The 14,756-nt window shown below is 44.9% G+C and overlaps 1 protein-coding gene across 1 annotated transcript in view; it reads right to left on the reverse strand.

The window, feature by feature from the left end:
* SPAG5 (sperm associated antigen 5) overlaps positions 1 to 14,756 on the reverse strand; it is a 415,500-nt gene that overhangs the window by 118,658 nt on the left and 282,086 nt on the right. Inside the window, exon 20 of the mRNA XM_069226180.1 lies at positions 7,859 to 7,976. Within this exon, the coding sequence (XP_069082281.1) occupies positions 7,859 to 7,976 (118 nt within the window). The remainder of the gene's footprint in view (positions 1 to 7,858; positions 7,977 to 14,756) is intronic.

A 14,756-nucleotide genomic window follows, 5' to 3' on the forward strand; every position in this document is an offset into this window, starting at 1 on the left:
AGGACACCGTTTTCAAAAGGGCTTGACCTGTGGCACTGGGGAGGTTGTTAGCGGCATCAGTAGAAAAGGGTCCAGCGTAGGTATCTGTCCTGGAATGGATGTCAGTACCAGAGTTGGTGGGGAACCGAAATTGGGTTCAAGGGGCACAGACAGCATTGTGAGCAAACCCATTAGCAGTAACCCGACAGGAGGCTACTATGGATGCCTGCAGCCCAAAGGTTTGTCAGAGGGAGCAGGAATAGTGCCAAAAAAGTACACAGCATGACCTCCTTAAACGCCTCAACATGCTGCGTTGTTGGCAATGACCTGGGACATTTAAATAGGACTTACACAAGATCCATACCTTTGTTCAATGTTCAGTGATGTATAGCTTCACTTCATGGTCCCAGATCATCTTCAGGTGCATTATTTGCATGACTTGTAATTGTGCAAGCCAGAACACTAGAGGCAGACTTCATGCAGGTAAGTCACCTACATCTGCTTCAGATAGCAGTCACAGCATGGTTTGAACCCTCTAGTCTTTGGTGGGGACATTGCTTCCTTGCACACGGGAAGGAATGAAAAAAAAAAAACTCAAACAACAAAAGGGAGCTGAGCTTGGGATATATGCACGTAGGGACAGAAAAAAGGAACAGACATCAGTAAGCAGGGGTGAAGCGCATATGGGGCACCACTCTGTCCCTACCAGAAGCAAAGCTGCACCACATCACGTAGCAGTGTGCAAAAGCATGTCCGGATCCAGTCTGGCATCTGGGTAATTTTCTAAAGGTGAGGAATTTGGAAGATTATCTGTTACTTCTAAACTCTAAATAAGGACGCTGTTCTGCTGGAGGGATAAAAGAAGTCCCCGTAATCTGAGTCAGTCAAAGATATTTTTCTGGTCCACTGGCTTGAGACCCTAAGACTTTAGTCAAACTCCTGACAAGACTGGAGTTCATGCTTCTGGTAGCATTAATGAGGTGGTCACAGCACACCAGCTGCTCCTACTCATGCTTACCTACATTACACCACATTTATCTTTCTGCTGGTGATCATTCCATAGCAAGAAGTTAAACCAATCAAACTAAGGTCATAGATGCTGCCTTTAGCTGGCCATGATGACAAAGGCATTGACTTGTCATAGGGAGATACAACCAGACTAATACACGTTTCCTCTCATGTCACAAGACATTTTGTGCCTTTGCCATTTGACTCCAACATTTTGCACTTCAGGGTCATAACCATCACCCTCAGATTGAGACAGAGGGTTCTGTGTAACAAAGACTAGACTGCCTTTGGGAGTTTGTAAATTATTGTCCAAAGACTAAGACTGTCAGCTAGGAAAACAACTTCACTAAGATCGCCTGCCCGTGGAGGAGGACCTCAGGCTCAAATGGTCAAAAAGGGCTTCAAAGTGGGAATTGAGGCTACTACCAGAGCACAGAAGCCCTACTTTTGGAGGTGGTGTGATTTACATTGACAATGCCTCAAAATCATGTTAATGTCTGCTGGTCAGAACATTCTCATTTCCAGTTTTGCTGGTTTATGTAAGTCGGCATCAAAAGGCCAGTCAGGATAGTGCACTTAGTATGAAAGTAATAGTCAGAATCAACCTGCGAGTTTACATGAGGATGCACTTATTGTACCCTTCTGCTCAGTTGAAAGCTAGACCATGTTTGCACGTCTCCTTTCAATTCCAGTTAACAGGTGTTCTTATTCCCGTATACTGCCTTTGTAGATAGTCTAGCAGTCATAGCATTACTTTGTAAGTGCACCCTCCGGTGAGATCGCTAACTGCTGGTTGGCAAGTGACTCTTCCCTTATTTTGCAGTCCTGCATATTTAGAATCTGCAAGCAGTCCAGAAATGGCAGTGATTTCCTAGCACAGTGTTAGCTGGGGTGAACTTATGGCATACAAACTGAATTGAAAGAAACACCATCCAACTGGAAGGACCCTTCTGCAGGGAGCAAGCCAGGCTGGCAGCTGTAACAAGAATGGTGGTGCTGGCAATGACAGAGAGCTGAACTAGTGTTGAGAGGAGCTAACCACAGACATCATACCTTAATATGAAGAACTGGGGCAGCATTCAAAGAGAAGTCAAAGCTGAACAAGAAGAAGTCAAAGTTGGACTAGAAGGATAGCACAGAGTGGAAAATGTACCCTGATTACAGGGTTGCTGAAAGGGTCTTAGAAAACACAAATGGAGTTGTTCTTGAGTTCAGATAAGTATGATGTGGCTGTCACATAGATCACATCTCCAAAAATTTGCTCATAAGAAACTAAGGGCCAGAAGTATCAAGCAATTTTGCATTTGCAAACGGTGCGAATCGCAAAATTTGCTAATGCAAAAATGCCTTTCAAAATGTATGAACGACATTCGCTGTGCAATTTTAAGGAATCGCAAAAATTGCGATTCCCTAAAATTGCGACCCCATTTAGAGAATTGTAAATTGTGATTCTCTAAATAGGAAATATCGCAAATAGGGAATTCCTATTTGCGATTTCCAAAGCACATGTATCAAGCATTTCCTAAATGCAAATTGGGCATTTAGCAACTGCAATAACCACCAAATGCAATTTGGTGGTATGCATGTGCAATTTTTTAAAATGCATTGAAAAATGCATTTTTAAAAATGACATGTAGCACACACATGCCTCTAGGGCATGTGTGTGCTTCACATGTCCGCAAATATTTTTTTGGGCTGCATCAGAGGGGGCCTCCGGCCCCCTGCATCCTGTGTTTTGCATTACCTAATTGGCAAATTCCAAAATGGAATTCGCAAATCGGGAAATGCAAAACCATTCCCAACTATGGACCTACAGGTCCATAGGGATGAATGGAGTCCCATTCCTTAAGTGTGATTCGGTAATAGTGATTGCACATTTTTAGAAATCGCTATTACCGACTCTCAAATTTCATACATCCCATTTTGTATTTCTTAAATAGGGATTTCTTAAAATAAGCTGTTTAAGAAATGCAGACCGGGAGCTTGATACATCTGGCCCTAAGCTCTGAAGAAAAGGGGCTAATGGCACCTCAAGCCTTAAAACCAGAGCCTCTAATTGTAAACACATGCCTAGCCTTGTTCCTCTAAGATCCAGACATGGAAGAGGACCATATACTCCTAAAAGATAAGGAGGTGGATCACTATGTACTGGGACTCAACACTAACTTCCTTGCAACTCCACCTCAAGTTTCAAGCAAGTTTCTGATGATTTTACTGTGCAATAAACTTTTACAGGGCCTATTATTCTGCAACCTACATTCTGCTTCAGATAATGTCCTAACAATCAACACTGCAGCCTCGTTTTCCTATTTAAGTGCCTGAGAAAAGTCCCTATCACACAATGTTACAAGGCATGGTATGGCCTTGTGGGGTCCTTCAAGACTTTTGCAACGCATCTTCCTACCAGCTTGCAATGGTAGTTACACTTTCAATTTAGGAATATTTTTGGAGCCTCTTGTAGAATTATCGTTTACAAACTTGAGCAGTTTATACTATTATAGAGAAATCAACTTTTGAAAGGTATAGGTAATGTACATTAAAAAAAACGCAAACAAATGTAAAGACCTTAGAATGAACAAAATCCCTGACTTAGACATTCTGTAGAAAATTATTCCAAAGTGCTGTTAAATGGAACAATAGTACAACAATGTTATTTTCTTATTGGGACTGTTGAAACAAGACAACTATAAAGTGAGAACACTGCTCTCAAAGACTGGATGCAGTGGTTAGGAAGAAAACCCCATAAAGGGGAAAACCTCCTTGGCAGCCCTGTAGCTCTTGACTGAAGATAAAGATTAGTACTGAAGAAATCAGCATGGCACCAAACTCCCCTCATAACAGTAAGGCTCAAAGAGTCACGCAAGCATCATTGGAGTCCAATTTAAGAAGAACATTCAACTGCAGAAGAAAAAATCTGGATGAAAAATAGTAGCAGAAGGGGCGAACAATGTGGTGAAAAATAAAGGAAAAAATCCATTGCAACAGCCTTTCTTGTATGATTCAAACAGGTACTGCAATCACAAATAGGCTGTACCTAATCTTTAATTAGGAACCTTCATCATCATCCTGGGAAGGTCTTTCCGACTCCCAGTGCTTTATCTAGAAATACAGAACACTGTCCAAGGGTTCCTGTTTGTTACTAACAAGTGGTGACACTCTACTACTAAACGTACTGTTCCAGGGCAGAGAAGTGCTGTTACTCTCTATTTTCTAATTAAAATGTAAAGCACTGTCTATCTCCTATTCCAGAAAGACGTGACGTTTGTTAGGTGAACAGAGAAGAACACTGGGGGAGTGATGGATTGTCCAACATGAAAAACAGTCATGACTTTTGGTAAAGGCTGCCCTGGTCCTAAACAACCACTTTATCTATGACAAAGATGGTGCAAGGTGGATGCATCAAAAGTTGTAGTTCAATGACACAATGAGCCAACGTCACCACAAACAAAAACAGTGTGAAGCAGGGAAAGGGTTCGGCTGCTGATCAAATAGCTGTTGAACAAATATTCCAGGTCTCTTGCAGTATCCTATAAAACCTGAATGAAATCCTGCAGGTTCCTGTGAGGCTGGGCCCACTGCAATTCCAGCTTCCACTACAGAGCTCGCATATGACACCTAATATAGACGATGAGCATCATGCAGGATGCCAAGAGGCCCAGAAGCCTCAAAGCCACTCTCACTGAGACTTAGGACCAAGGCTGAAAACTAAGGATTGCAGCCCAAATGTCCAGAACTCATCATGGCGGAGGGAAGGCCAGAAACTGCATTGCATCGCATCCAGAATGGCTCTATTGAAAAGGAGCCTGTGCAAAGGGGTCAGGTGTAACTTTGGCACAATCGGGTCAGGTGTAAATCTGACAGATTCACTGCAAAACTCAACGATGTCAGGAGGTTCCCAGTCGTCTGGAGTTGGTCCACAACTGACTGTGGTGAGCCCAATTGCAACAGCCAGTCATCAAGGTAGGGAGGAAATTGAATTCTCAACTTCCGAAGATGTGCTTTGATCACCTCCATCACTTCTCTGAAAACTTCAGGGGCACTGGTAAGGCACTCCTGAACCGCAACTAGCGCCTGTGGGACTGCAGGAAAGGTACATGAAAGTAGGCATCCTACACGTCCAAAGCCACTATCCAGTCGCCTGGATTCCTGGGCAGAAAAAACTTGGGCCAGTATGCGCATCTTGCATTTGTCCTTCCGCAAGGTGTTTAGAGGGTGGAGATCTAAAATGTGAAAAGAGCCTCTGTCATTCTTCCACATGAGGAAATAGGGGAAAGCAAATCCATATTTCTGGGTCAAGTGCCCTCTTGGTTGCTCTTTCGGCCAAAACAGCTGAAATTCTTGGAGTATGATGGACAAGTGCTCCTCTGAAAGATGCTCTGATGTAGGAGCGTTGCGAAGGGTCTAAAAAAAATAGCAGGGAGGATCCTTGTTGAACAATCTATAGGTCCCACATGTTAGATGGTATTCTTTGCCTTCTGTGGAGGCAATGTCTGATCCTGCCTCCCACAGGGATGCTGTGTGCATTTAAGAGCAAACTAAAGTGACTTAGAAGCTGATGCTGAAGGGGTGGATGACTGGGAAATAAGTTGCTCCTAAAAACCTGGATGTTGTCTGCTTCGTCCCGTGCCCCCAAAAGGACTGGTGCCTGTTGTGGGGGTCGTGGACCTTGGCCTTACCAATATACACACCCTTTGGAGTAAACTCAAAAGGGGCAAAACTGTTGAGGGTACTGTCTCGCGGGGGTGTAAAGGCCTAAGGAACATGCCATGGCCTGTCTTTCTCTGCAATCCTCAATCTGCCTTCCTGCCAAACCATTGAGGCAGATCAAATGGCATGTCTACTAAAGAGGCTTGAACGTCACTTGAGAAGCCTGCAGTTGTGATCTAAGCATGCAGCTGAATCAGCATGCTAGAGGCACCTGTTCTGCTCAAGCAGTCGGTGTGTCCCAAGACTGAATGATGTACATTGCAGCATCCTGACAGTCTGACTAGATGGTTTGAGCCAGGTCAGCCCGAAATTGCCATGGAACTGCTCTCTGGATTGTGCCAACCATATTCCTTTATATCTCCCTAACAAACTGCTGCTACTGATTGATTGCACTGCTAGAATTGCTGAGGAGAACACATATTTTGTAAATGCCTCAGTTAATTTTGACTGTTAAGACTCAGAGAAGAACTGGAGTCCACCCCACTGGTGGAAGCCTGAACCTCCAAATGTTCTGGTGAAAAATGTTTCATCAAAAAATCAGGGTCTGGTGATGGTCTGCGGACTCTGGCAACCTTCTTCTTCATGAGTGGACAGGAACAGGGCTTAGACTAGATGCCTACAAGGGTGCCACTGAGAGCTTCACTAAATGGAAGTAAGGGTTCTGATCAGGTTTGTCGAGGTTGCAAAACTTTGGTTAGTATGTTAGTTTTGACTTCCACAGTCAGCAGTTGTAAATCCAACACTCTGTTGCACATCTCATTGCCAAAGCAAAAGAGGCACTCTCCTCGCATAGTGGTCTGGTGGTAGGAAACACAGTCCAGTGTCCAGGGAAGTGCCCAACCCATTCTCCTTTCTCAAGTCCATGTATAAATTGTCATCTTCTCCCCAAGTGATTGAATTGAAGCTAGGTGCATCGGTATTGCTTCTGGATACAAACTCAGTTTGGGTTCACCTGAATTCGGCTTGGAGTTAGACAAGAATATAGGAACAGAGTCTTCGTCTGGTGCCATCTGTGCCAATTCTGGTGTCCAAACAGATGTAGGCTTTGGAGCAGAATCAGAGGCGGGTTCAGGAGGTATAGACTGAGCCGGGAATGGACCTGCTGGTGGTAAACTCACTGGAGGTCTCCAAGGATCCTTGGGATCTGATGCTGGAAGAGTGGCAAACATTTGTAACATGGCATCTCAAAAGGCCTCAATCTTTTGTGACGTCACCAATGGACACAAAAAGACTGCATTGAGATCAGCTGTGGGATTGGCTCCTCAACACAGGACCACAAGCGAGACTGCAAAGCACCCTGACATCCTTGCAACTTCTTAGGTTGATAGTGGTGGGACTATGACGAATCCTGAATGGCCTACTTTGCTTTCGCTTCTACTTACCACAAAACTTGGACCACGATGAGGATCTGTTTCAGGAACGGGAATAAGTTTGAACCCTTATCTTTAACTGGGAGCGGGATTTCCTAGAATTCTTTCGGTGTTCAGTAATTTGTAGCTTTGCTTCAGTTTCCTAAATCACCTTGTGGTTTATAAGGGCACACTGCTCGCAGGATTTGGAGTATTGGAGTCAGACACGAGAGAGACACGTCGTGGTGATTTGGAACAGACATGTATTTGAAATAGTCTCTACAAGGCTTTAACCCTTTAGTTTTAGTAAAGGGCATACCTCTCTTGCACATTGGAAAAAGAATTATGCAAGAAAAAACTCAGCAGGAGAAAATGAAAAGGTTGGGAGAGATCTTCAGATCTGTGTATAAAAGAGCAGAAAGGAAGGAACTAACATGGACACGCAGGGGTGGTGCTTATATGGGACTCCATCATCACTTCTGGGCTGGAACAAAGTCATTGTGGAACTGCATGGCACCACCTACCCAGTGCACAGAAGCATTGCTGCTACAATCTTTTGGATCCAGTCTGGCACCTGAGGTTACTCTAAAAGGTGAGAAATCTGCAGTTAAAAGTAGCCATTACAAAAACCTATGTATCATTACATTGTTCTAAGCTTGCTGTTGTCCATCGGGTGACACCTTATGCAGAATGCGGATATTCAAAAGTTACACCATATCCTCATCATACCCATGCAACTCTTTAAACTCTTATTGATACCATGGAACCTAAAAAATATTGTACATTGGTTACAGGAGGAACACAGTTAAACTTACAGCTCATTCTTCAGCTGGCAAATAGCATCTCTCTTAACACAGCAAAGCCTGGATGATGTATAGGCGAGGTCTGCAATGATGCCCATGAGCTCACTCAGGCTGCTACTCAGACTCTGCTCTAAAGTTGAAGGAAAGAAAGTCATCAGCAAACTGTGGGGGAAAGACACATGAGGTGCATGGGATAGCTAATATTTTAACAACAAAATTGACCACATAAGAATTGTTTTTTGCTATCCCTAGTATTGGACTTCTTTTCTTATCACCATTAACACAAACTTGACATCCAAATTCTGCCTCCGATTTACTGTATTCGTTGGTCACTTACAGGTCCTGCCCAAATATTTACCGGTTTCACCTCAATTACACAAAGAAAAGCCATGAAAGTGTGTGTCTAATGTGTGAAATAAATTGCTCCAGTCATGCAGTATGGTATACCACAGTCATGTTGCTCTATGTGCCAGTCCTCAATTCATTTTCACAGAGCTTTGCATTTAAATGAACCATCCAAATAAAAAAATATTACTGACTTGTAACTGTAGTTTTTCAGCATTTGCCGACTGCTGCACAAGTCCCAATATGATACACAAAGCATGCCAAGAAATTGCACAGGTGATATGATGGACTTGGTCGGTATGTCAGTCAGCCCAATTTAAGAGAAAACATCTGCACAGCACAGTTGGAGAGAGTTCACTCTTTCACCTTCAACACCCTATCGTCTAGACATAGAGCCCAATTAAGAACTCGGCAGACAGATCACTCTGTGTAGGAAAGTGCCTCTTTTGACATGGTCACCCACCACCTTTTGCCTGGGTTCTGGTGTACTTTCGACTGAAAGTGTACTGGGTTCCTGCTAACCAGGTCCCCAGTGACAGATCTCTTTCCCCAAAGCTGCACAGTTGTTTTTCCCAATTGCCAAAACCTTTAGCACCCACTTTAAGTCCCTAGTAAATGAAACCCCTGGTACCTAGGTCACTAAGGAATGTCCCTAAGGGCTGCAGCATGAATTGTGTCACCCTAAGGGACCCTTCAACAAGCACAGGATGTCATTGCAGGCTGTGTGTCTTGGTGCAGTCAAAAGTGAAAACACAACATGGCACGATTGTACGACGAAACGACGACTTCAAAAACAACTACTGCCTTAACAACGAGGTCGGAACACCGACCTCGTTGCTACTACTAATGATTTTACCACGAATGCCTTAACAACGATATTTCATTGTAAAGGCATTCCTGATAAAATCATTAGCAATAGGCACCATTCACCCTACATCCCTCACCCCACCCCCCCAACCCCACCCCAAAACCTAAAACCCCCTGACCCCTACCCACTCCCCAAAACCAAAAACGCCCCACCCCCCAACCCCACCCTAAAACCTAAAACCCCCTGACCCCCCACCTACTCCCCAAAACCAAAAACGCCCCACCTCCCAACCCCACCCTAAAACCTAAAACCCCCTGACCCCCCACCCACTCCCCAAAAACAAAAACGCCCCACCCCCCCAAACCCACCCTAAAACCTAAAACCCCCTGACCCCCACCCACTCCCCAAAACCAAAAACGCCCCACCCCCCCAACTCCATCCTAAAACCTAAAACCCCCTGACCCCCCACCCACTCCCCAAAACCAAAAACACCCCACCCCACCAACCCCACCCTAAAACCTAAAACCCCCTGGCCCCCCCAGCCCCTCCCCAAAACCTAAACCCACCACTTACCTTCGCCAACTCCCTTCTTTGTACCTTAACCACGCATGTTCGTTGTTCAGAACATACGTAGTTAAGGCACAAAAAAACGGAGTCGTGGTTAAAAAAAGCGTTGTTGCGCTTTCATTAACCACGACTTTCGGAAAAAAAGTCATAAAAAAGGATGTTTCCCCATGGCACACAGCCTGTGTGCCATGTCCCCTAATCACTGCATGCAAGATATGCAAGTCACCCCTCTAGGAGGCCTTACAGCCCTAAGACAGGGTGCATTATATTACATGCGAGGGCATATCTGCACAAGCAGATATGCCCCTGCTATGTCTGTCGATTCTCAGACAGGGTAAGTGAACAGGGAAGCCATTTTAAATGCATGTGCTGGACACTGGTCACTACGAGTTCCCCAGCTACATGATAGCTTCTCTGAATATAGGGACGTTTGGTATCAAACTTCTCAGATTAATAAACCCTCACTGATGCCAGTGAGGTATTTATTAATAACTGTACCCAGAGGGCACCTTAGAGGTGCCCCTTGAAAACCAATCAGCTCCTAGTGGGTTGACTGACTGGTCCTGACCAGTTCAGCCATCATAGAAGTATTTCTGTCCCACGTACCCATGCCTCCCCCATCCCCTCAGGTGAGAGCCAGAGACCAAAGTGAACAGTTGGCGTGGGTATTATCAAGTTACCCAAGCAGGATGGACATTCCAGGACGGGAAGCTTCAAAGGCCTAGCCACCTTTGTAATGCAACCCAGGTCTCTACATATGGTGGAGAGGACCAACCCCCCTGTCCTGACCTCACCTTTGGCGACAGGCAGGGACCTTAGGCAGATTCATGCCAGCCCCACCCCTAATGTGGATGAGCTGAAGTGGACACTACGTTTTAAATTCCTTCACCTTGTTTGGAAGGAATTAGGCCACTAGGGTTATGAAGGGTGTAGTCTCCCTAAAGGTGGTCAGCCCACTGGCTATCACCTGGCACTCCTTGTAATGCCCCTAAGTTCATTATTTAGGTGGCACCGCTGAACCCTGGAACGCAGATCCTAATGACCTAAGAAGCAGAGGACAAAGAAAAGTTGCACCTGCAGAAAAGAAAAAGAAGCAGCAGCTGACTTGGTACCAGCCCCACCGGCCTGCCTGATGACCTAGACAGACTCTGGCCAAAAAGACTACTCATCCTGCAGCTGGGCCCCAAAGAAACCCAGGAGGACTGCCTGCCTTTCATAAAGACTCAAGCTCACATGAGCAGCGGATCTGCTCTACAACAAAGTCTCAAGAAAGGATTCTGCAGCTTCTGGAACAACAAAGACCTGACACCCATAGTGACCTCTGCACCCGATGTCCACGACCCAAGGTGAAGCCAACCAACAGTGCCAGTAAGATTCCCCAGCTGTCCAGAGTCTGAGTCCACTCAGCTTTCAACCCTCTTGGGCTCCCCGAAGTTGCATGCAGCCTCTGTACGCAGGTCCCCTCTCCCGCAGCCTTGTGGTGAGAGAAAACACCACACCCCTAGCAACCACTGCATCTGTCGCCCTGACCCCATCTGAGGTGGGTCATTGGTGCCAACAACATCCCCCGGCTCCTCTGAGCTTGTGTCCTCCCTAGTGTTCTCCCCGACAACACCTGCAACCTCAACACGTCAGACCCCTGACCGTGAGTACTACTGGACAAAAACTTTAAGCCTAAGGACACCCCTGCATCTGACACCCAGGGTTAGGAGAAAAGGACCAAAGGTGCACCTATGTCATGGGCACCCCAAGTCTACTACCTACATGCTTGTTGTCCCCGACTGGGTTCATAGCCAGAGCCTGCAGCCTGTTTGTCCCGAGGTCCAACTCCCATTGAAAACCATTGGACACCAGACGCCTTATTGCACCCGGCCTCCCCAGTGCTGCCCAAAGTGACCGCTGTCCAGTGGACCCCTGCTTGGGGATCGCCACAGGAGACCGATCCCCAAGCATGGATCCACCCACTAGGCACCAGGGATGGGGGGGAAGCGGTCCCTTAGACAGGGGCTTGTGCTCCCCAAAGCACATTTCATTTTTTCAGTCTTTCTGCTCTCGGGCGTATATGTGGGCAATTATTCCCTGCTCTCCCACCTTTCCATCAGTCTTTCTGCCCCCTCTACGTCCCCTGGACCAGGGGGGTAATTAACCCTGATCCGTTTTAAAAAAAAATATAGGGGTGAGGGCTGCCCACTATGGGCATGGCCATGCCACCACTCCAAAAACAAAGCAGACAGCCTGTCGGCCCCCCTTCCGAGACACATGGGGGTGATTAGCCTCAATCTGCCCCCTTGGGGGGCAGAAAGTCTACTATACACTAGGGACTGTATTGCAATACTTTTTTTGGGTGGTAGAGGGGAAAGCTGGAGCGCATATCTCACTGGGTATTGGGCCTATGCTCTTCCCCATCCCCTCCTGGGTGCTGGATAGGGTATTCACCTCCAATCTGTTTCCAAAACAAAAGGAAAATGTGTAACTTGAGGCAATGTTTGAAAGTTGCAGGGCATTGTGGGTTAAAAATAAAAATCCCATGTGATCCACTCAATGCACCACACCTTGGAGTTCCCTGGCTGTCTAGTTTTAAAAAAATGTCTGTGGTTTCTAGGTTTACCACAGGTACCCAATATCGCTTACCTATCAAGATAGTGGTGCATCGATGTTGCCTTTTGGGTTGATTCCTGTTGCCGGCACTAGGCCTACCCACACAAGCTAGTTACCATTTTTATGGGGAGACTTGGGACAATGTTAGGTGGAGGGAAGTTTGTGGCTCCCCACAGATTCCAGACCTTTCCATCACAGAAATGTGAGAAAATGTTTTTTAGTCAAATTTGTGGTTTGCAAGGGATTCTGGGCATACATACGTGGTGAGAGCCATGCAAGTCACCCAACGCTGGATTCCCCCTGGTGTCTAGTTTTAAAAAACGTGCAAATTTGCTAGGTTTCCCCAGGTGCCAGCTGACCTGGGGCTCCAAGACCACAGCTACCCACTTTGCACAAACAAATAATAATAAAAGGACCAGTTTCCTGTGGCGGCCACTAGACCTACCCACATAAGTGAGGTACTATTTTTATCAGATGAAATGTGGGAGCACGGAATAGTAGAACATTTGTAATTCCCAAATTAATTTCACTGCATTTGTGCCTTCCAAATGTAAGCCAGTGTGTAAGAAAGAAGACATCTGGAAAAATATGGCATCGTTCAGCCTAATGTAAATGGATGAATTATGAAGGGTACAGTTTGTTAAACATACAGCTAAGATACTCTGACCAAGATTAAAGTGATATAATTGATGTGCATGCTAGGAATAAACACAATTTGCTGAGGAATCCTTTTTCCATAGTATTGAAATTGTAGCAAAGTTTGTAGCTAATAGGGTTTAATCTCCATTGACACTATGATAGAACAGATCAATGTCTTAAATGTGAATGACTTGTGTATGACTATGAATAGAATTCTTGAGCATGATTTTTTTCTTTAAACGGATGGTGGTTGTATTTGAGAATGAATTTCATGATTAAATGTTTGGCACAAAATAGAGTGATTTTTGTTATTCTATGTTTATGATTTAGGCCTGATCTAATTTATTGATTTATTATAGATGCATTCTATGACGTGGCATATTAACCTGATTTTACATGGTATTGAAGCTAAGCACCGTCCTGAAGGAGACTCGCAATGACAAAGTGCTGGACTGTCGCAAAGGTAGGCATATAATTATATCATTATGCGAATTAAGGTTTATCAACTGTATCGAAAGGGAAAGGTTGTGAGGATTATTACACCCAGTCAGTATATTTGCAGTTAGGCACGTTTTTGTTTTTTCTTGTATGCTTGGGATTGACTGACATTGCATATTTAAATGTTTTTGATTATCTGATGGATGTAATAAGCATCTAATGTGTATTATAATCTAATAAAAAAAAAATACAAATATTTTTCCATTGCTTAAAGTTAAGTTTTTGTTATTGTCATTTTTTTATTTAATTAGTAATACTATTAAGTATATTCATAGAACACCCCACAAAAGTGAATAACTCACATTATACAGATACAAAAATTAGATATTAACAGCTATCAGGAAGGTTAATGCTAAATTTAAGGCCCACTGCAGATATAAAGAGTGACGGAGGAAATAAAGAACTGGGCAAAAGAGGCAACCAGACTAAGGAAGGCCGGTCAGGAAGCGATACAAAGACAGTTAGGACAGCCAAATACTTTTCCCTGCTAGAATATGCCAAACCTTACTCGGCAGGAGAAAGCGTAAAGCACAGACGAGAGAGCTTTGAAGAGCTTTATGCTGGCAAACTAGTACCAAGAAATACATTTAGATCAGTGCCCCCATAGTGCATAGCAGTGCAGCAGGTTTTCAGGCAGCTAAAATGGAATCGCTAATTCTAGCAGAAAAAAGAAAATCTCTAATTGATACTACCCAATCTCCATTAATGCAGACAAAGCATTAGAGGACTGGTGTGGAGGACCCGGCCCATTCTGCTGCAACAGCAGAACTAGTCTGAGGAGTATCTGGTCTGAGCAGAATCTAGACTGCGCAGGATGCGCAGCTCCAACACCTAGACACACCATGTACACCTCACCCAAATTTATGGTGATGAGAATAAGCTGAAATCGGTCATTTTACAATTTCTGCAGTAACCTTAAAAGGAAAGGCAATGTTGAGAGCATACAGAGCAGGAACACAACCCAGGTGAACCTGAAGGTTCTGACCTCCACCCTCGGTAGAAAGACGTGATTGGAATTAAGGGTGCAGAACAGAAAGTATTTCATGTTCAAGGTGGTGCCAGATGTCCATCAATGCAAGAATGGGCATTGGCAAGATCATGTCTGTCACTTCTGGGTGGAGCTCCCATTTGTGATTCTCCAGGGAACGGCGACTCAAGGCATCAGCAACCACGTTCAGTCTGCCTGTGAAGTGGATGTCCACTGGAAAAACATCCCTTTGCAGAGCCCACCTCCACAACGACAAGTCCTCCTAGCACAGGGTTTAATACCCTACAACATCCTGTCACCTGATGTAATGGTTGATGTAATGGACAGTGGTGGTTCTAATTTGGAGAACTTGAACAAGACATCCAGAGACAGAAGGTACGAACACTATCGTGGCTAGGTGGACAACCCTCAGCTCAAACGCACTGATGTGCATTTGTTGTTCCAACGGTGGTCTGATGCATTGCATC

This window comes from Pleurodeles waltl, chromosome 3_1 (assembly GCF_031143425.1).
Source record: "Pleurodeles waltl isolate 20211129_DDA chromosome 3_1, aPleWal1.hap1.20221129, whole genome shotgun sequence".
Classification (NCBI taxonomy): Eukaryota; Metazoa; Chordata; class Amphibia; order Caudata; family Salamandridae; genus Pleurodeles; species Pleurodeles waltl.